A 20,722-nucleotide genomic window follows, 5' to 3' on the forward strand; every position below is an offset into this window, starting at 1 on the left:
AGTCGACATATATTTGTTGCATTCAAATGGAATAAAAGGCATGGACTTCTCTTGTGTTTAATTCATTTGGGGGGTTGATATTTGTGTTTAATTCATTTGGGGGGTTGATATTGATATGTTCCATGTGCAGTTACCTAGCAGATATATATATATATAGTTTTATCTGCTTGTCTTATTTTTTTATAATTATAGAAAGAAAAAAGTGGATGAAACAACCAACAGATGTGGTATTTATTTAATGGAAATCAGCGGTTGGATTTTAATTAATTATCAGCGGTTGGATTTTAAATATATAATTTATTTGCTTAAGATGACCACGATAGGAAGGGCCAAAGATAAGCTGCTACTCTAATATACACCAGTGTTGCAAGATATCAAGTTGAAGTGTATATGGGTCTGGAAAAATATCAAGTTGTCAGTGAGGGAAGTTTATTAACTTCTAGTTCCTAAAATTCTCTATAAAAAGAGACTGAAGAATAATGTTTAAGGTTGTAAATTCTGCATTGTATTGACAATCTTCTTCACCTTATTTTCCAACATTTTTTTTTTGTTTTAAACCTCTGTTTTCTCTCTAAATTTCCTTTTAATTTAAAGCTTAGGTTTATTGAGTATTATTTTCTTAATTCGTTATACTTTATCTAGGAGTGAACCTAAGCAAATTGTGTTGTTGGAATTCCGGGAAGTTTAGTGAAGAAAGTCATGTTGGACCAAGTGAGGAGTAAGAAAACTTTAAGAATAAAAACATGATCATTGATAACAACAAAACTTGATAAATTTTAAAGTATTTCAACAAATAAGTGTATTTTTTTCATTTATGTTTTAACATATATAAAAATATATTGTATGATTAGTATGCTTGTTAGAAGTTTTTTTATATCAATTACAAGTTTGATATATGTTTAATGTGCATGATAGAATATATATAGTTTTTTTTTTTTCATGATTGCAAGTTACTATATTCTAATTAAATTGCATATTTATAGACTAAATATATTTTTATCACTTTTCCAGTTTTATTTGTCAATCTTGAACAACAATTAATTGCTCACAAATGAATCAACCAGGCATTGTGAGCTTGTGTCGTGTTGTCCTCGTTATTCATGTGATGAGGCTCTAAGTGGTTAGGCTTTCAGTTTGTTTCATGCTGTCGTTTCGGGTTGGCCCAGAAACGTTTTAGTTCGGCATCTGCTTGTAGTAACTTGGATACAGATATTGCTAGTGTCCCAAAGTGTTGACTGTCGAATGCATGCTTTATTGCTTTCGTGTTCTTTCTGCCAAAATCTTTCTTTCTTCTCTTTCCTCTCCCTTCCTGATTCGAAGCAAGAACAACTTTTGAAATATAGCATTATTTGTTCCTTGGGAGTCTCTCCCTCCTACAGACCTGGTCTAGGCAACATTTTATTAACCCCATATGGTTAGCCCTGTACCAGTGGTAAGAGCCTATTAGTTTGCTCATCATAATCTGAAGCTTCGGAGTTAAGGCCCAGGTCCAGGGACAAAGAGCCTGTCTTGCCTGCAGGTTCTGCTACCCAAACCACGAAACACGCAGCCAGCAGCCAGCAGCCAGTTGCTTTATTGATTTTGTTGATGCCTTTTGCCCTTGGTCAGATTGTCTGTAAATAGTAAATACCCTAGATCCTTCTCTCTTTCGCGTGTTCTTTTCTTGTTCTTCTTTTTCTGGCATTTTCCTTTTTATATTAAAATAAAAAGGAAATCTTTACTGAATTTTTCCAAAACCTGTTTTTAGTAAACAAGAATCTTCTCCGATTCCCATGCAAAGAATAATCATGATGCATTTTAAGAATTTATTGCTGCAAGTTCAAAAGCAACCCTGTTCCCGGACTTCAACATTTCCGGTAATGGAAGAAGGAAAACAAGGACTGCAATCACTCGTGTGATGCAGGTGTGCCATGGCGGATGAGGTTCATCCTCCAAGTGGTCTCTGAACATGGTTTTGAAAATAGGGATGTAAGGTTGACACTGTAGGATATTTAAGACATTTTCTTCAAAGTTCTAAAGACAATTTCTCATACAAACAATTAAAGCAGCAAATGTATATCAGGATGGGCAGTAATCAATCCTCTCCCTTTTGGTCCACTCATAAGAGGCACAGATCACACTTCTTCATTATACATGATAATTTAAAGACCAAAGGCACTGGGAAAGAAGCCCTCCCTATCACACACATGGCAGCACATTAACCCATTGCATACTTCTGGGTCCAGCTCCTTGCAGTTGTCTCGTATTTGCTCCTATCAGTCTTGTACATGTGGGCAATCTCAGGCACCAGAGGGTCATCAGGATTTGGGTCCGTCAATAAAGAACAAATCGAAAGCAACACCTGAAAACATATGAATGAGAAACTTTCTCCTTTTGCATAGCATAAGCAAATCAACCACAACTCGCAGAAAATGAATACAGCAGCACATCAGCGAATGATTTCAAGAGATTATGAATTATGATGCCATCAGGCCGTGCACTGACTGCTCCAATGTCCCAAGCAAATATCTAAAACTATAGAAAGAAAACAAGGAATTGGAGAAAGAATCCGCAACCATGATGGAATCATCTACAGAACTGAAGACCACAAACTTCAGGGAAACCCTTCTTGCATTTGACAAGTGTGCACAACGAGCAGATTTTAGAACTTTTATTTCAACTTAAAAATGGGAATAACAGCTAGTAAAAATCTCTTACATCTGCCTGTTTGTTCGCCGGAAAGTAGTTTTTTATGGAAAATGAATTCCTGGAAAGCATATTATTTTCTGATATTTGGCAGTATCATGAAAAATAATTTGGAATTAACTATGCCATAGAAAATAAACTGAAAAATAACTAATAAATATTTTAATTTTTTTTTTGAAGTTTATCTAATATATATATCTATACCATTGAATCTAACTATCTGACCACTTACAATAAAAAAAAGAGATATAAAAAGTATAATTATGGGGAAAAAAAGAATTTATTATATCATATATTTATATATAGCTTATTTTATAAAATATAAATATACATATAATATAAATATTTTAAATATAATATTATAGACATATAACCTTGTTAAATATTTTTTAAGTAAATTTCATTTTTAAAACCTCAAAATATTTTTTTTTTAAATTAATGAAAAAGCCAAATTAGTTAATATTATTGCTTGAGAGTTAGATATTTGGGTTTTTTTAGTACGAAAACAAGGAAAGTGAGATTTGTGTAAGGTGTTATGTGTGTAAAGACAAGGAAAGTGTTTTCCGGAATTAAAAAGAGAAAAACACTTTCCTTGTGGGAAAGGGTTATTTTTGCTTTTGTTGGTAAACTACTTTCCTGGAAAGTAGTTTCTTAGAGCTCACCAAATATGGGAAAGCTTGGAAACTTGAAACAAGGCCTTAAAATTTTAAAATTTTTATAATGTGTTCAGACTCTCATGCAAATCAAATGACTATATCACTCCTCTGCACTCTAGATAACATTTAAAGACAAAAAAGAATCACGAATGAGACCTCAAATAGATTGGAGTCTAACAGCAGACTTTGTAGCATGTGATCAATTTCATGACTACATAAATTATTTTCTGGTGGTGCATTTATATAGGACGTGACAATCAAAACATAAACACAAGCAAGTAAAACAAATTTTCCATGTAAATGCAGCAAAACTCAGAAGTGTATTTTTCCTTATTTTGCTCAGTATATCTTTTTTTAAGCACAAAAGTATTAGGCATTATTATATCAGACAGCCTATCTGCAAAATAACAACCTTGGATATGGTAAGGGCAGGGCTCCACTGCTCTTTCAAGATATCAAGGCAAATGCTACCGTTGCTGTTGATATTCGGATGAAAGACCTTTGTCCTGAATGCAACCTGCAAGAACATCCAAGAGAATGGCAACACAGTGAGTAAAATAGAACTGTAAGAAAATAAACTCACCCGTTTTATGAAAGCTTCTCAAAATGTAAAACCAAACGATGATAACCAATGAAGCCATTTCAAAGACAGATCAAAGAAGAATGAGAAACCTCTCGCTGGTTATTAGAATTTGATACCAGGAGATTCCAAATTTGATGAGGTGAAGCACAAAGTGCCCACAAATGCACTGATTGTTTGCTCTTCAAAGGGATATAATAGTATCCTTCTATTCGTCTGCATTGAGCACTGCTCACAGATATTAGGACTAACAAGAATGATATCTACCTTGAATTCCCAATAAAAAAAAGAATAAAAATCTTCCAATAACAATTTTTTTAGAAATCTAGAACATGTTCCAGACTGTGGACATGACTCTCTCTCCAGGCAGAAGTTCTCGAGCTCCTATTATCTGTTTTGGCACTGGTTTCACTATGGGCCTCAGTGAAAAGAAAATACTCATCTCCAAAGGAAAGGCAGCAGCTTGGTTGGGGCAGACAAGAGAAAAATCCTTCAAACTAAACCCTTGTTTTGATGCCAGCAGATGCTCTTCATAAATCCACAGTTTAAATCTTATGGAACCGATAAGCAGAAATTCCACAAAATGGTATTCTTGAGGTCCGCATGAATACAGCTTAGCTATGAACGTTCCCAACAATCAAAGAGCACCAGTTAATGCAATTGCAGTCACAACTCTAAACCATAACCACCAGTTTTAAGTTGGGTATGATGTCTATGCAGAGCGCTTCAGCAACAGGCGTATCAGCTTACACATAACATTTCAAGATGAACTCCAGTTATGTTTTCCTAGAAGGAAAACAAAATCCTGCCATCTTTCTTAATGACTCAGGTATAATGTTCATGCAATATACCCAAAATATGAAGCTACCATAATTTGGAGTGTCTAATCAAATGATGGTAGTGTTGAAAGGAAATGACAAACTAGGGAAGAACAAATGAATAAGACATGTGATGACGACATTGTTAAAGTGAATCAAGTACCTTGGGAGGTTTAAATGGATAGTCTGGAGGAAAATGAATTGTGACTAGAAAGACTCCTCCTGCATACGGACTATCAGGAGGACCCATAATCGTAGCTTGCCAATGGAACATGTCTTCAGCAACAGGGCCTGAAGATGCATATCAACCAAAGCAGAGAAAATAAGAACTATTTTGTTCTAAAACTAGCAAAAAAACACCGGTTTGGAAGTTATTCATAATAAACCAGAAACAAAGACAAGCAAAAGAAGCAGATAGAAGTGCAGTGTTCGCAACATAAAAAGAATTGATGTGCGTTTCCAATCAGAAGTTTTCCAATAGAATGGAAAAAAATGACTATTACGTTTGTGGGCAGAGCTTTTTACTTGCCCTTATAGCTACTCCATGCATTTCGAACGAAGAATTATCATAGGTCCCGAAAGAAAAATTCTTTAATTTTGAGATTTAACAAGATTTAGTACCATAAAAAATTAAAGGAAACAGTAGAAGAAACACTGCAGATTGAGGCTCGGCCAAAAAAAGAAAGAGGAAGACAATGGTCCCTGATTCATATTGCTCGGTATATAGGTATAGAGCTTAGAACATCCTTATCTTATTAGCACAAACATATAGACCGATTTCGTCTCAAGCTAAAACACCATTTAAACAAAATAACCAAACGATCACAACTCTCGAAAAATAAATAACCTTTTTTCTTTCAAAACCAGGATACATCATACATGTAAACAAAAACTTATGAGACCTTATTTTATCAGAAGAAAAAACACTAAATCTTTCCATAAATTCCAAAAATCAAAACATTTGCATATAAAGTCAGCTCCTTTCTTACACAAATGAAAACGAAAACCAAAACCCAGAAATAAAAAGCGATTAGATCTCGATTTGAACCTGCGCTGCAAGAAGTAGGAGGGTCTTTCTGGAGATCCTTGAGTTCTTTCAAGATCCGCTTCGATGCCATCACTCAACAAAATCTCCCTGTAAATTCACACCAGATCTTTCAATCAATCAAAACTTAAAAATACCATACCACAGTTGCATGTGATCAGAGATAGAACGCGGAGTACCTGGGAGATCCTCCTTGTTATTATTCTTGACCGGAGATTCTTCGCAATGGGAAAACGAAATGAGAGAGAGAGAGAGAGATTTCAGTTTTATATGACCAGAGAGTTATTGGATGATGGTGTTGATGTTAGTGTGTATTGTCTTGCTTGTGATTGGTTGATTCCCTTATGTGGGACCGAGTGATTTTTTGAGATAGACTCTTTTAAATCCTTGGTGTTCATGTAAATTACACGCGTGTCTCTCAAGTTTTTTCTTTTCTTTTTTCTGTCCTTTTTCCTTTCCTTTTTGTTTTAATCCCTTTACTTGAATTCTGGGCACCCTTTACCCTTACAAGTATTAATAATAATATGATAAAAGAAATAAAACAATTACAAAGAAGAGAAAAAAAATATTTATAAATTCAACGGTCCCTTTATTTGCTAACTTAGGTGACTAGTGAGTTGGTAGATAAAAAATCACACAATAATTTGAAGGGTGAAGGGCGGCGATAGCCATTTCCAAAACTAGACTATAAGGATTAAAATGCTAGAAGGAACAAAATTGAGGGACGAGAATGTAATTCACTAAACGCGGTTTCAATGGTTGATGTGTCTTTTCCACGCGTTTAATGTTTCGAAGTTCAAGTGGTCGAGGTCGGGGACGGGGAACTTATTAAACGACGTCATCTGCTTGTTTCTGATAGCATGCATTGTGTAAGTAACAAGTAATGATTGCTATCATATCACATCCTGATTTCTTTTATTGATGATAATTGTGGACTTTTTACAATTAATTAAATTGAATTCAAACTAAAAGAAAGAAAAAAAAAAACTAGAAGAGGGGTGGTTCAATCATGAGTATAATAGGATAACTTAACTTGATTTAAGTAATTTTTTTTTTTTTTTGATATTTTAAAAATTTATTTTTCAACACTGAGTTAATTGGAGATTAAACTTCATGATTTGTTTTTTATTGGGTTATCATGATCTCATGATCCAAGTTACGTGTTTGGCAAGTTAACTCGGGTTATTTTTTTTTTGTTTTTTTAATTGATTTTTTTTTAATTTCATCGTTCAACATTAAATTTAAATTGGGCTTTATTATTTGTTTTGATTTATTTTTTATGAGGATATTATGGTCTTATAACACGACATGCAGATTGATATGTTAACCTAAAATAATCACAATTGATCCAATATGTTATAGTTTTAATATTTATATAAAACAAATATCATCTTGAATATTTATTTCGATTCAAACTATATTTTTACCAGTTATTTGAGTTGTATTTAGACTCGTTAAGTTGATTGATCCACATCGAGTTAATCCATAACAGTTTAAATTTTTTACCCACAAAAAAATAATATTAAGAACACCTAAATATTGTTTTTACATAGAAAAAAAAAAGATACAACTCGCAGTGTAATGAAGCCAACAATCTAGTTTATCCTCTGTAACTGGTTGTGTTTTCTTGTAAATGTGGGCTAAAAGGGAGAAAAATAGAAAGAGTAACCGTAAAGGTGCTGAGGATAATTGAGGAAAAGGTAACGGTTCGCCGAATGCAATGATTGGAATTAGAGAATGATTAGATATTTTTTTTGGTTACAGGTTGCGGGTAAGATATTTTTTAAAAATAAAAAATTTATATATATATATAGTTTTTTCAATATACTTTTATAATTAAATAAATCAGAAACCATATGTGTTAATAAAAAAATAAAAATAAAAAAATCAAGAAATAGATATAAATCAAAATATTTAATCTTGCAAGTCGGGACATTTACTTTGTTGTATTTTCTAAAATTGTTTATTAAGATAATTTTTTTATTCAAGCAAACAATAATAAAAATAAAAACACAAATTAAATTGATTGAATAAAATAAAAGAAAAAAACAATATTATGCAAGGCTGCATATATTACAAATAATTTTTGAAAATATTTTTTTTTGCTTTTAAGAATAAAGTTCTTCTATACAAAAGATAAAAACAAATTAATCTATATAACTCTTCAAAATTAATAATAGAAAGACTCTTCAAAATTTAAATATATAACAAAAAAATAATAATTGTCATTTAAAAGAGGTTTTCTAAACAAAATAAAAAAGAAAATGGGTATTAATCTAAATATAAATAAAACAATTAGAGAAAAAAACTATCTATAAAAAAAAAGCATTAATTTTAAAAAATAATTAGAAAAAAAATAGAGAAAAAAACAATGGTTGGGCGTTGTTGGGTCTAGTAAGCCAAGCCAGCCCACCTGACCCATTTTGTTAGGGTTCACGCGACTGAGCCTTTATTTTGTTGAATTGCAACTGAGGTGTATAGCATTTTGTCCTCCCTAATTTTTTTCATAAACAAAAGGAATCAGAAGATGCATCGTCTGATTTGCCTATAAAATGGTTAGAAAATCAAGGTTTTTGTTTTTTAACCCAAAACTTGTTTTTCAACTTTTTTTTTTACCAAAAACACCTTAGTAACCGTGATAAATCTATCATTGTCTTAAACCAAAAAATCATCCCAAAAAACAAAATCAACTCACAACTAAAAATCAAATTGATCTCATATCTGATTTTCACGAACTTTAAAGGTAAAAAAACACTTAATATGAACCCCCCTTATCAAATAGAACCATTTGACACGAATATTGATAATTATGGTAGCTTGAATTAGTGTTAATGATATTTGTTTCTCTCTATTACTAGAATCTGGTGACCTCTCTCTCTCCTCTTTCAATCAGGGGTTAAAAATAACAAAAATAATTTTTTATACTAAAATTGAACTTGGAAGAAATTGAGGCACCAAAATTATATAATTTGTGTTATTTTTAAAGTTAGAGGACCAAAATATATATTTCTTAAAACTTTTGGCACATCATCAATGTTTGACACCTTTTTAATTTTGGTTCCTATTCTTTCAATTTTACTATTGTCTAAAAAATCAAAATCAATGGGCCTTCAATCAGGATGAAATCGTCCAAAATAAAACTTTTAATACCAAAATAATTTTTTTTAAATGAACAAGTCCATCCACAATGTTATATTCATTAAAAAACAAATCATGTAGTCCAAGTCAACTACAATCACTCTATTTTATTTGTATCTCTACTTTATGGAAGATGATCCTTTTCATTTTAAATCTTTAATTTTTTCTTATTTATTTGATATTTCATTATATTATTTAACTTTTAGTTATTTTGATCCCCCGTTTCCTTTTCTTATTATCTCATTACCTAATCTTTATGTGGGTGTGTGTATATAATTTTATAAAAACATGTAATACAATAACAAACTACGCGGAGGTGTAGAAATTATGAAACAATCACAAATTGATTGATTTGCATTAAAAGGTTTTTTTATAAATTTTTGTTTTTCTAAAATATATTAAAAAATGAAGGTCAAAATGGGTTATCACGGTTGGTATGCTTGTGTGATGCTTTTTAAAATATATTTTTATTTAATTTTATAGTAATTAAAATAAATATTTATAAGAAACTTGAATATTTAAATTCTAAAGGAAAATGTATCTTTTCTTAGTCAAAAATCATCTTTCCTATTCGCATATTCTTTTTTATTTTGATTAATCATGTCTTTTTTTACCATCAAAATTGTTTTTTAAATAAGAACGTAAAGCAACTAAAATAAATACTTTAGAAATAATAATGTTTTAAGTTAAATATAAAAAATACATTTATTTAATAAATACCCTTTTATTTTATAACAAAACAAAATAAAATGAGAATGCTATAACTTATAAAAAGAAAAAAAATTAGAAGCTCAGTTACCAGCAAATTAAACGCCGATGGTTAAATTGATAAAAAAAATCAATTTCAAAAAAGGATAAAAAAATTTAACTCAAGTTAGCATGTCAAATTCATGACCGGTTATGAGATTGGGATAAACCATACAAAAAAAATTGAATGAAACAACAGAGGTTAACCCTTAAGCAAATTAAATAATGAAAGGCGAAACATAAAAAAATAGATAAAAAAAATGCTGGAAAAAAATCTGGAGTTGACTAGGTTAACTTGACAAACCTATGATTCATGATATAAGAATAAGATAACTCCATTTAAAGGATGAAACCAGAAGATAATAATTTAAAAAAAAAAACTAAAAAAAAGATCGAAGTAAAATCAAGTTAATTTTTAAAACCTCATAACCTGGATCACGAAATCGGATTACCCCATATAAGGCAAGTCCAAAAAAATCACGAAACAAATTTCTCAATCATCCAAAAATAAAAAAGAAAATCAAATAACAACCAAAAGACTAAGAACCAAATCTGATATAAAAAATAAATGAAATAAAACATCGAGGGATAAAATTAAAAAATAAAATAAATCAAGAAAAAAAATAGCAATCAGACGAATAAGAACCAAATTTGGTATCAAAATTAAAAAAAAAAAGGATTGAATTGAAAAGGAAAATAAATCAAGGTAAGGACAAAATACAAAAAAAAAATAGCAATAAAAATAATAGGAACCAAATATGATAAATGAAAAAAATTAAAGGAGGATGAAATTAACAAAAAAATAATTTCATGAATTATTTCAAATAAAAAAAATAATAATCAAAAGAATAGAGAACAAAATTGAAAGAAAAACAAATTGAAGAGCTGTTTTGAGAAAAATACAAGGGCTATCATGGAAAGCGTGAGGAAGAGAAAAAAAAAAGTTATTGATGCGATTATAGAGGTTTTTAGGCCACATGTGCTGTTCTGGGACGGAGAAGTTGACGAGAGGAATTGAATGATGCCTTGGAAGCCACTATTGGGTCATTCTAAGAGGCAGAACGTCATTTACACATTAGCACACGCATGCGGTATATACTTTTTCCTTTAAGATAATATTTTATATTTATAAAAACACTAAATTTCCCATTCTTTCATTTTAATATATATAAAACAAGGTGAAAAGGAAAAAAAAAAATACTGCGTTTAATGATTTTTTCTTTCAAATGTAATCTTGCTATTTTAGTGTCCTTAAGAAAAAAATGAATAAGCCACTAAGATTAGTTTTTTTTATTGCTTTTAAGATAATGAAGTAATTTTACTATATTAACAAAATAAAAAGAAATAAAAAGATAAAATCTAACTCAATCAAGTTGATAATCATTAATGTATCGTGTGAAAGAAGATGATTTGATTTTTCTCTGAACCGCAAAGCCATGGTTTTTTTTTTTTTGTAGAGAAAAGCAAAAACATAAATACATTATTCTAATCAATAATATTGTGTCCTGAGTCTTTGGTGTTTTCCTCAGTTTTTTTAGTTTTTGATAATATTATAAATTAAAAAAAAATAGCAGCCACCGCACCCTTTTATCCTAGCCGGAATCCGGCAACCCAAACCCAACAAACCAAAACAGTAGCACAACAGACCCACACAGATCCATCACTAGCCTTTAGCACAACGTCCTCACCACTGGACAACCCCCCCTTTCTCCTCCACGCCACCATCGCAAACCTAATCAACGTTGACCAAAACGAACCCAACCACTATTCCTGGATAGCCCCCCTTTCTCCTCCATGCCACCACCTCAAACCACCATGACACAGAAACTAATCCAGACCGACCGGACCCATCTCTTCTGTCCCTCTCTTTTCAATCGGCCACTAGTCACTATGCCAACCACCACTATCAATTCCTTATCTCATTGTGACTCATAATAACCCAGTCCACTATCCCCCGATCAACAACCAAACCATAGATCCAAGATAAACCACTAGTACAAGTCAAGGAGCAAAAACCCATCTCTCACAAATATTTTTTTGCAAAAATGTTCGCCTTTTCTCTTTTCATTACTCTCCAGACCTGAGAAACCCCCCCCCCCCCCCCTCCCTCTCTTTCAGTACTCTTTTTGCAAAACCCCTAGTGCAATCTCCCTACACATTCCTGCAAGAATCGTTGCACTTGTTCTTGAAGTTGTCGTTAGGGTGTAAAAACAATCATCATCTGCTAAAACTAATAATAATAATAATAATGACGAGGCGCAATCTTTCTGTGATCTGGACGATATGGGAGAGAAGATGAAAAATAAAAGCTAAAAACAAAGAATGAACGTGTCCTCTTCTTAATTTATTCAACTAAAAAAGAGAGTATTGATCTTTTCTATCATTTTGGCTTAGGGGAGGAGGAGGAGGTGGCCAGTGATGCTAACTGAATTATAGACTCGCTTCGCTTCCCCCTTCTAGTTCTACCACATTACACTTTGTTTTTCACCGAAAATAAATAAATACAACTCTAAGCTTGGAAGGACATGAGACCCTAGCAAAAAATAATGGCTAGGGTTTCAAGTTGACAGAAGAAAGGCATTTGCGTGAAATTCACTAGTAATTAATGCAGCTTCAATCTTTATTTTTTAAATGAAAAATGACTTTTTTTTTATGTTATTATCACACATCTACTTGGTTGAGGCTGGTCTGTGAAGACCTTGATGGTGGGCTGGCTTTGCAAAAAGAAGCCTATAGCTATGGAACCTGAGCCTCATAATTGTTGCAGGCGAAAGCAAAGAGATGCAACCAGATGATCAATTCTGCCAGTACAGGAAACTTGGTAAACAAATCAACAGTTACACTCTCAGAATATCAGTTTTTAGCACCAAAGCAAACTGGTTTTCAGACGATCAATCACAGTGGGGCATCAATATTTGCCCTGCGAAGTAATAATTCATGAAATATGCAACTAGCATGATTTTGCATTCAATCAATCATATCAGTTGAGAGAGAATGTTTTAACATTTACATGGATCAATAAGCTGCTGATGTACAGAACCACTTTCTCGGGCGTCAACAGTCCACTGATATGCTGATTTGACCTACCTCACCTCTCTAGGTTCTAGATGATAAAAGTTTCATCGGAATTATTTATTGGAACAGTTCGGAAAAATTGAGATGATGATAAACATTACACTCCCAGAATATCAGTTTTTAGCACCAAAGCAAACTGGTTTTCAGACGATCAATCACAGTGGGGCATCAATATTTGCCCTGCGAAGTAATAATTCATGAAATATGCAACTAGCATGATTTTGCATTCAATCAATCATATCAGTTGAGAGAGAATGTTTTAACATTTACATGGATCAATAAGCTGCTGATGTACAGAACCACTTTCTCGGGCGTCAACAGTCCACTGATATGCTGATTTGACCTACCTCACCTCTCTAGATTCTAGATGATAAAAGTTTCATCGGAATTAGTTCATTGGAACAGTTCGGAAAAATTGAGATGATGATAAACAACCAGACTGGAGAAAATAATAATAAAAAGATTTAAAAAATAAAGAAAAAGGCAGACCCGGTGGCTCAGCTTGCTCTTACTGAGATTCAGGATTCTCTTTCAATCACCAGAGGTGGTGGTGTAGAACTTTCAGATCTGTTTTGAGGAGATTGGTGATTCTCAGTGTCCATCTGTCGGACATTCTCTATCATTCTCACCACATCCGTCATTTTAGGTCTTTTATCTGGCATCCTCGCCACGCAGGACATTGCTATCTGCAACATCTCCACCATCTCTTCTTCGATATTAGGATACCTCATCAGCTCAACGTCAAACACTTCAGCTGTCCACTCCTCTCTAACAACAGAATGAACCCACCTGACTAAGTGGATAATCTCATCACCACCCGTGGTATGAATTGGGGACTTCCCAGTAAGAAGCTCCAATAACACCACTCCAAAGCTGTAGACATCAGAAGGCTGCGCAGCTTTCCGGGTGTCTGCTACTTCAGGGGCACGATAACCAGCAGCGCGAGCAATAGGTGGGGCTAATGGGCTTGTTATAGTCGCTAAACCAAGATCAGATACACATCCATACTGCTGAGAATTAAGAAAGATGTTTGAGGATTTGATGTTTCCATGGACAAATTTCCCGCCATTCTCTGCATGGATACAGGCAATGCCTCTTGCTGCACCTATCGCAATTCTCATTCTGGTGTCCCAATCAAGTGGGACTCGCTCACCTCCTCTTTTTCCTGCAAAAGTTACCTATGCATCAGAGGATACATGCAACTCTCAAGTCATTAACCAATTTACACACGATGAAAATAGGATGGAGGAGATCAACAAGCATCCACCACAGAGTGTGTCCTACTAGAAAATTCTCAAGGTCGAGGAAAAGCCATACTTGATCGCAAGTTTGGACTGTTCCACAATCAGAAAACCACGCTAGAAAGTTGTATGCAGTTCAATGATGGCTTATATGACTAACCAACCTTCACCTGCACTTAGATGAATCTTCATGTGACAAGTACTCAACTAAAGAGCAAAGCAACCTATAATGGAAGTATTGTAGTGTTTTAGAAAATTAAATTGTATTAGAACTTATATGTCATAGTTTTTCAGTCATGTTTCACATTGATCTCGCCACTAAAATGATACTAACAGATATCGTGGATTTTCTGTTAATTATACATCCTCTAACCGCATAGTGTTCACATATGGGAAGAAGAAAAATCAACATACTTCAGAAAATCATGCCTCCTACATTATCTCAACAAGTCCATCTAACCTCTGAAAAAAAGTATGAAAATCTATTTCCTTTTCAAGAATCTCAGTACTCAATTCAACCACAAGCTTAACTACAGTTTAGGAAAGGATTCCCCTTTTGATTGCACTCAAGGGCCACAGTTTCTGTTAAATCTTACAGCTTTGCCAAATTATCCCTAATTAGGACATAGCATATACTTCACTGTCACTATTACTTGCAGACGTTCTTTTGGCAAGTAAGAGTCACAATCCATAGAGGATGAAACGACAACTCCATATGTACTTCTCCAAAGTACACTACGCTTAGCAAGGCCAGCAGGACATATCAAGCATGAACTGAAGCCCATTTCAAAATAGCAACAGAAGTAGGCCACCTTGCCCTTGAGTTGTGGTCCTAATGGAGATGTGTTTCAACAAGCATATATCATATATTAAGCAAATATGTATTAGAGTATTAACCCATCTAGAGGATGAGAGTAGTGAATTTCCTCCAGTTAAGTTAAATCAGAATTCTCATATGAATAATCACAGCCATGTCAATAACTCAAACAGAACCTGCATGCATGCTGAATGAATAGGATTTGAAAGCATCTGCTTCCCAAAGTGAAGATTAAAAATATTGGCATTTTTAATTTTGCTGTTTTAGAAATGGCAAGCATAATTGAACTCCTAGCATATAAGAGAACAAAGAATATTGGAAAAGGCAACGTACCATGTAGCATGGAAGAAATGCTCCCCTGATTGTAATAATCATACACCATCAGCTTCTCATCTTTGGAATAGTAATAAGCTTTCAGTTCAACCACATTCTCCTGCCGAATACTTCCAACAACCTCCATCTGCTGCTCGAAGTCCCTCTTGCCAACACTCACTTCCTTCAACCTCTTCACGACCACCGTGGTTGCATCCTCCAGAATCGCCTTGTAAGCCATACCAAATGTACCCTTTCCCAATACCTCTGCAGAAGCCCTCAACAAATCCTCCAAATCAAATGCATAGTTACACCCCTCAAAGAAAGTCAATCTATTATTAGCATCCTGACTCCTTGACACCATTTTCTCCGGTGACATTCCTCCTTTAAGCAACTTCCCTGGAAACTGAGCCTCGCCCTTCTTTCTCGAGCAACAAACAGCTATGAAGAAAACAAATGCTAAAAGCCCCAAAACACAAGAAGCAACTATAATCCCTAGCAAAGTTTTTTCACCAAGTCCCCTCTTATTCCTAGATCTTGGATAAGGTGTGTCAGATGGAGTAACAACCGGCGAAGCATGAGGAGGAAAAGTTTCAAATGGAATATTGTTACCAGAAAACACTGAGTTAGGGAATCTTCTAAGTGACCTTGGTACACTCCCACTAAGATTATTATTAGACAAGTTTATCTGATGCAGATTTGACAAATTAAAATCAGGGACTTCACCGGAAAGCGAATTGTTTGCGAGATTCAAAGCAGCAAGGTGACTCAAGTTCGAAAACGAATATGGAATACTACCATTAAACCGATTATTGGACAGATTAACAATTGTAAGATTAGGCCAAAGTGAGAAATCAACTGGCAGTGACCCAGATAAATTATTATATTGAAGATAAAGAAAAGACAAGTTCTTTAAATTAGAGATATCGAAAGGAAACTCCCCACTAATACCATTGGATCTAAGGCTCAAAATCTGCAATGCTGAGAGACGACTAAGAGTGTTTGGTGGAATTGGGCCATGAAATCCAACACCAGGCAATCTGACAGCAATCACACGAGTCCCATCTCCACTGCAAATGACTCCAGTCCAGTTATTGCAAACAGGAGAGCTCTCATTCCAGTTCAAAGACCGAGAATGTGGCAAATTGTTCACAAAATCAAGCAATGCCTGCTTATCCTCAACTGGGTCTGAATTTACTTGAAAGAAAACAAACTCCACCAGTAAAATGAGACACAAAATGTGCGTAGCTTCCATGGAAGCAAAAAACGAGCTGTTTCTTGCTTTTACTTTGGAGGGTTTTGTTTCACTTTCTTTCTCTCTTTCCCTGCAAAAATGGTATATATGGTTTCAAGCCAAGAAAAAAATAACCAAAGAAAATCCCAAAAAATAAAATAAAAAAGTCACGAAATTTTAAAAATTGAACACACAACGTGGATAAACGAGGGAAAAAGAGAAAAAAATCCAGACTCCAAGATAATTGTCTAAAAAAGTAGAGATGAACTCTGGGTTGTTTTAAACATTAAAGAATGAAACTTTTGCAGGCTTTGAATAATGGGTTTTGGTCAAAAAGCGGATTCATTTCATTTTTTAAGGCAAAAAATTCTTCACCAGATTCAATGCTCTTCTCTTTTTGTTCTTTGCTTTCCCAACTTCTTAGCTCCATTTCTCAAAACCCCAAAAACACACATCACAAAACCCAACATAAGGTAAGCCACCACAACCATACTCACAACCACATCGCACACACACTTAACGCACACCTTAATTTGTCAGATCCGTAACAAAGCACCCTCAAGCCGAACCCTGTTGAAACACCAACAAAACAAACTAGTCACATACTAAGAAAATGCATTGCAATGAATGACACGTTGCATGACAAAGATGAAATAGATAGAAAAGGAAAAAAAAATGAACAAAAGAAATGTGAAAATGTACAAGCTATGATTTCTTTGAAGGGTAAAGCAGCATGACAACAATAGTGCTCTCAGTTCTGAAAAAGTACTCTTAGAGAAAATCTGTCAAGATTTTCCATGATAAAAAAATATAAATACATGGAGAGAAAGCTGAAAAATGCGAGAGAAATAAATTGACAACGGCTCTGTTTCATAGTTTTTTTCAGTAACCGAAAGTAGAAATATGTGAGTTTCTGGCTTAAAATTATTATGGTTCTTCAATTTTTTATTTTTAGTCAAATCAAGTCCTTCACTTTAAATTTTTTCAAATGAACACTTATATTTCAAATTCAAATCGGTTTATCCTATACTAGCCCATTGGCAAGCGTACTGCATGCCAAACTAAATTTTTTCAAATGAAAAAAAACATATGACGATTTTTTGCATTACTATTAAAAATCTATCTAACACAAGTTTTTAACAAAACTATATAACAACTAACTCGATGTAAATTGATTTATTTAATAAATTCAAAGAAAATCTAGATGACTAGTTTTTATTTTAAAAAATTAATATTAAACGATAAAATAAAAAAAAACAATAAGTCAAAAAATAAAAGAGAATATTGAGTCACATAAACTTTTAAAACTAGTAACCCAGATTATTAGACTGAAAATATCATATATGAAAAAACGATGAAACTCAATCTCCAACAACAAATCTAATATTGAATGATGAATTATCACTATTATTACTATCATTATTGTTATTTTCATCTTCATTATTATCATTGTAACTAATATTACTATCATTACAACTATTATTAATACTACTATAATAATAATAACAATAATAACAATAATAATAATAATAATTATTATTATTATGCTAAATAAGTTTTAGGAAACTCTGTATCGTCCAAAGAGATAAATATGATCTTAAAAGAGTCTCATGATATTAATCTTTTTAAACCACCTGATTCCCCATCAATCATGTTTGATGTCCAACACATCAAAGGTTTAAAACAACATGCTCCTCACCCCTTCATGTTTGACATCCAACATATCATAGGTTTAAAGCAACATATTGAGCTCCCAGATTCCTTACCCCTGATACGTGATAAAAAAGATGAAGATAATCCTAATTTACATCCAAACTATATATATTAAAGTTTTAAATAGTATTTATTCCAATCCACACCCTCAATCATATAGTTTTCATAGTTACAAACCTAAGAATCTTGTAGATCTTCTTCCTATGTCTCCTTACTCTAAAATATCTGATTCAATTGAGTCTTTTATACGTAGAGTTTATAATTTGCATGTTAAGATTATAGAAAAAAAATTCAAGCAAGTAATGAACAATATAAATTTTGAGTTAATTTACATAAGTATCATGATTTACTTAATGTTGAAGATTATTTCGTGATATAGATTAGATCTAAATGGTGTCCTTTAAAAAACCAGTTATAAATTGCAAATAAATAGTGCTAGACTATTCAAAGTGTTGCAAGTGATTGAATTAAATAATTATGTCATTAAATTATCACTAAACTTTAATATTAGTTCCACTTTTGACATGAAGGATCTTGTTATATATAAAACACAACAATCTTTTCTTGATGATCATTTTGAAACTTTTGCCCCATTATCCTTATCTTTGGCAAAGAAACATATTAATGTTACTTTAGATGCACAAGTTGTTTTTACTAGGGATGAGAAACTTCAATAAATCCCAGTAAATAAGCTAGACGACCATATTCATACTATACTTGGATTATCATATAGACATCACATCAATTTGATCAAGATCTTTGAGAGTATTATTGGAGCCGTCTTGAACTACACTCGAAGGGGTCGAGTTTTTCTAACCCCAAGAGAGTTGGTGGGAACACCGGACCCGAGATATTATTTACGTATTCGTATGATCATAAATGATAGAGGATATCAAAAACCATTGAGACATTGAGCTTTAATTTATATTTTATTTTAATTTATTTAAAATTTTAGTTGAAATTTATTAATTAAACTTTATTTATCGAGCTTTATTTAATTATTGTTGAGTATTTTATTTAATGGGCTATAAGCCCTTACTTGTTTCTAGTTAGAGTTTTAATATTTATATCGTATTTTTTCTAAATGTTAGAAAATTGATGATTAATAAAGTTGTAGACTTTTCTATTCCATATTCTTTTTTTTTTCTTTGATTTCTTCTTCTTAACTTATTACTTTATCTTCAAATTTCTTTTACCTAGCATCACTAATTTACCTTAAATGAGGAATATAATATTGTTTTGTAATTTTGAGACTTGCTTTTTATCATGGCAAGCAATTTTCCATGACATCTGATGACAAGTGACAATAGACTGCTTTGCTTAAAAAGAATTTACTTCAGTAAATGTGAATCCTTTGCTCAAATCCTTTCCTTTTCTTTCTTCGACCCTCTTCTTTTAAAAAAGTCTTGAATTCAAAATTTTCATTAGGGCAAAAAAAAATTCTCTAAATATTGGCATGCTTCTGTCAAAGGACCCATGCCCTAAAAATTTATTGCGAAATTACAATTATCCTCCTCTTCACATAACAATTTTTGTGGTCTTTACAAACAATAACCACTTAAGCACGGGCTATATTTGATTTTCTGAGTAATGTATAGTAGAGTGGTATCAAGAAGATCTTAACTCACCTTCTCAAAAAAAAAAAAAAAAAAAAAAAAAAAACAAGAAGAAGAAGAAGAAGATGTTGACTTGAATATCAACAGATTCACTTTATATATATGTATATAGATTTTTTGCAGGAAAAGTCACGATGATGCAGAATAAGAATTAAGCAATCTAACTTAGATTACAATATCTCAACTAATTTCCTATGAAATTATAAACCTTGGAATTGATGAACCAAATAAAGTGAAAGGGAGAATTAAAGAAATCCCTCTTCATTTTCAATTCTTGTCCAAACCAAACCATTGCGGGAAAAAAATTTGATTTCGATGAGCTTTTCCACATTGAAGATGTGACCTAATTTAATAGTATAAAAAAACCCAGTTAGGTTTTCACTTTTCACTTCGTGTTCCTCTCATTTTCACTAGCAACCTACTACATTAAGTAGTGCATGTCTCCATCTTTGTTCAACCAATTCTTAACCACCTCTTCAGGGTTTCTGGCTCTTGTCCCAAAATCTCTTAGATCATCGGCCTACCTTGTTGTCAACATGGTTTGATCAAACGTTACAAAATTGTGCACAGGTTGCTTGTCAAGGTCAAACAAGCTTAAGCTACTCATGCCATGACAAGTGTCTCAAAACCCTTTGGGCAACACTGTTCATTCTTGATGAGAAGCATCCAAGATTCCAAATGGGATTATTATGAATTCAAGAAGAAGAACAGAAGAGCATCCAATTATTAAAGTTGTTCGAATAAAAAGTTGCAAATGGATCTTTCCATGGCTCCTTATTGGCTGGACCAATGCCCTTGTACATGAGTGAAAGAAAGGAGGATTTTATTAGTACTGTGTGTTCAATCGGGGGAAGAACACATGCATCATGACACGGTCTACCGATTGCAAAAGCAATAATTCAATTTTGATTTGGTAAAAACTTGGCCTCATCTGTTATAGGCGGGGGATATTGAAGTAGGCTTGATGTAGCAAGTATTAGCACCCTCTGTTTTCTTAGATTGAAGTATTATTTTTATGTTTTTTAAGAAAATAATTTTTTTTATT

General features: G+C 32.9%; 2 protein-coding genes across 5 annotated transcripts; both read right to left on the reverse strand.

The window, feature by feature from the left end:
* Positions 1-1,988: 1,988 nt before the first annotated feature.
* Positions 1,989-6,100, reverse strand: LOC7479274 (ubiquitin-conjugating enzyme E2-17 kDa). Its single transcript, XM_002299458.4, has 5 exons — positions 5,964-6,100; positions 5,788-5,874; positions 4,903-5,030; positions 3,754-3,858; positions 1,989-2,341 (listed from the first exon to the last, which is right to left on the reverse strand). The coding sequence occupies exons 2-5, from the start codon at positions 5,855-5,857 to the stop codon at positions 2,198-2,200; spliced, it is 447 nt and encodes a 148-aa protein (XP_002299494.1). The 5' UTR covers positions 5,858-5,874; positions 5,964-6,100; the 3' UTR covers positions 1,989-2,197.
* Positions 6,101-12,603: 6,503 nt separating this feature from the next.
* On the reverse strand, positions 12,604-17,225 carry LOC7479275 (probable inactive receptor kinase At4g23740). 4 transcript variants are annotated; one of them, XM_002299459.4, is made up of 4 exons: positions 17,051-17,225; positions 16,876-16,918; positions 15,136-16,439; positions 12,604-13,909 (listed from the first exon to the last, which is right to left on the reverse strand). In XM_002299459.4, exons 3-4 carry the CDS (start codon positions 16,367-16,369, stop codon positions 13,263-13,265), a joined length of 1,881 nt encoding a protein of 626 aa, XP_002299495.1. In that variant the 5' UTR covers positions 16,370-16,439; positions 16,876-16,918; positions 17,051-17,225; the 3' UTR covers positions 12,604-13,262. The 4 variants fall into 4 exon arrangements, with proteins under 4 accessions (XP_002299495.1, XP_024452498.1, XP_052312431.1 ...); XM_024596730.2 differs by having other exon boundaries at positions 16,846-16,918; XM_052456471.1 differs by lacking the exon at positions 17,051-17,225 and having other exon boundaries at positions 16,876-17,037.
* Positions 17,226-20,722: the final 3,497 nt, after the last annotated feature.

The sequence above is a fragment of the Populus trichocarpa genome, chromosome 1 (assembly GCF_000002775.5).
Source record: "Populus trichocarpa isolate Nisqually-1 chromosome 1, P.trichocarpa_v4.1, whole genome shotgun sequence".
Lineage (NCBI taxonomy): Eukaryota > Viridiplantae > Streptophyta > Magnoliopsida > Malpighiales > Salicaceae > Populus > Populus trichocarpa.

Coding starts and splice junctions, on each gene's coding strand:
- LOC7479275 (XM_024596730.2), bottom strand. Junction 13,910..15,135: donor CATTTCTTCCATGCTACATG/GTACGTTGCCTT, acceptor TAACTTTTGCAG/GAAAAAGAGGAGGTGAGCGA.
- LOC7479274 (XM_002299458.4), bottom strand. CDS start 5,857: ATGGCATCGAAGCGGATCTTGAAAGAACTCAAGGATCTCCAGAAAGAC. Junction 3,859..4,902: donor ATCCATTTAAACCTCCCAAG/GTACTTGATTCA, acceptor ATGTTCTTGCAG/GTTGCATTCAGGACAAAGGT. Junction 2,342..3,753: donor CTGCCCTTACCATATCCAAG/GTTGTTATTTTG, acceptor ATATGTTTTCAG/GTGTTGCTTTCGATTTGTTC.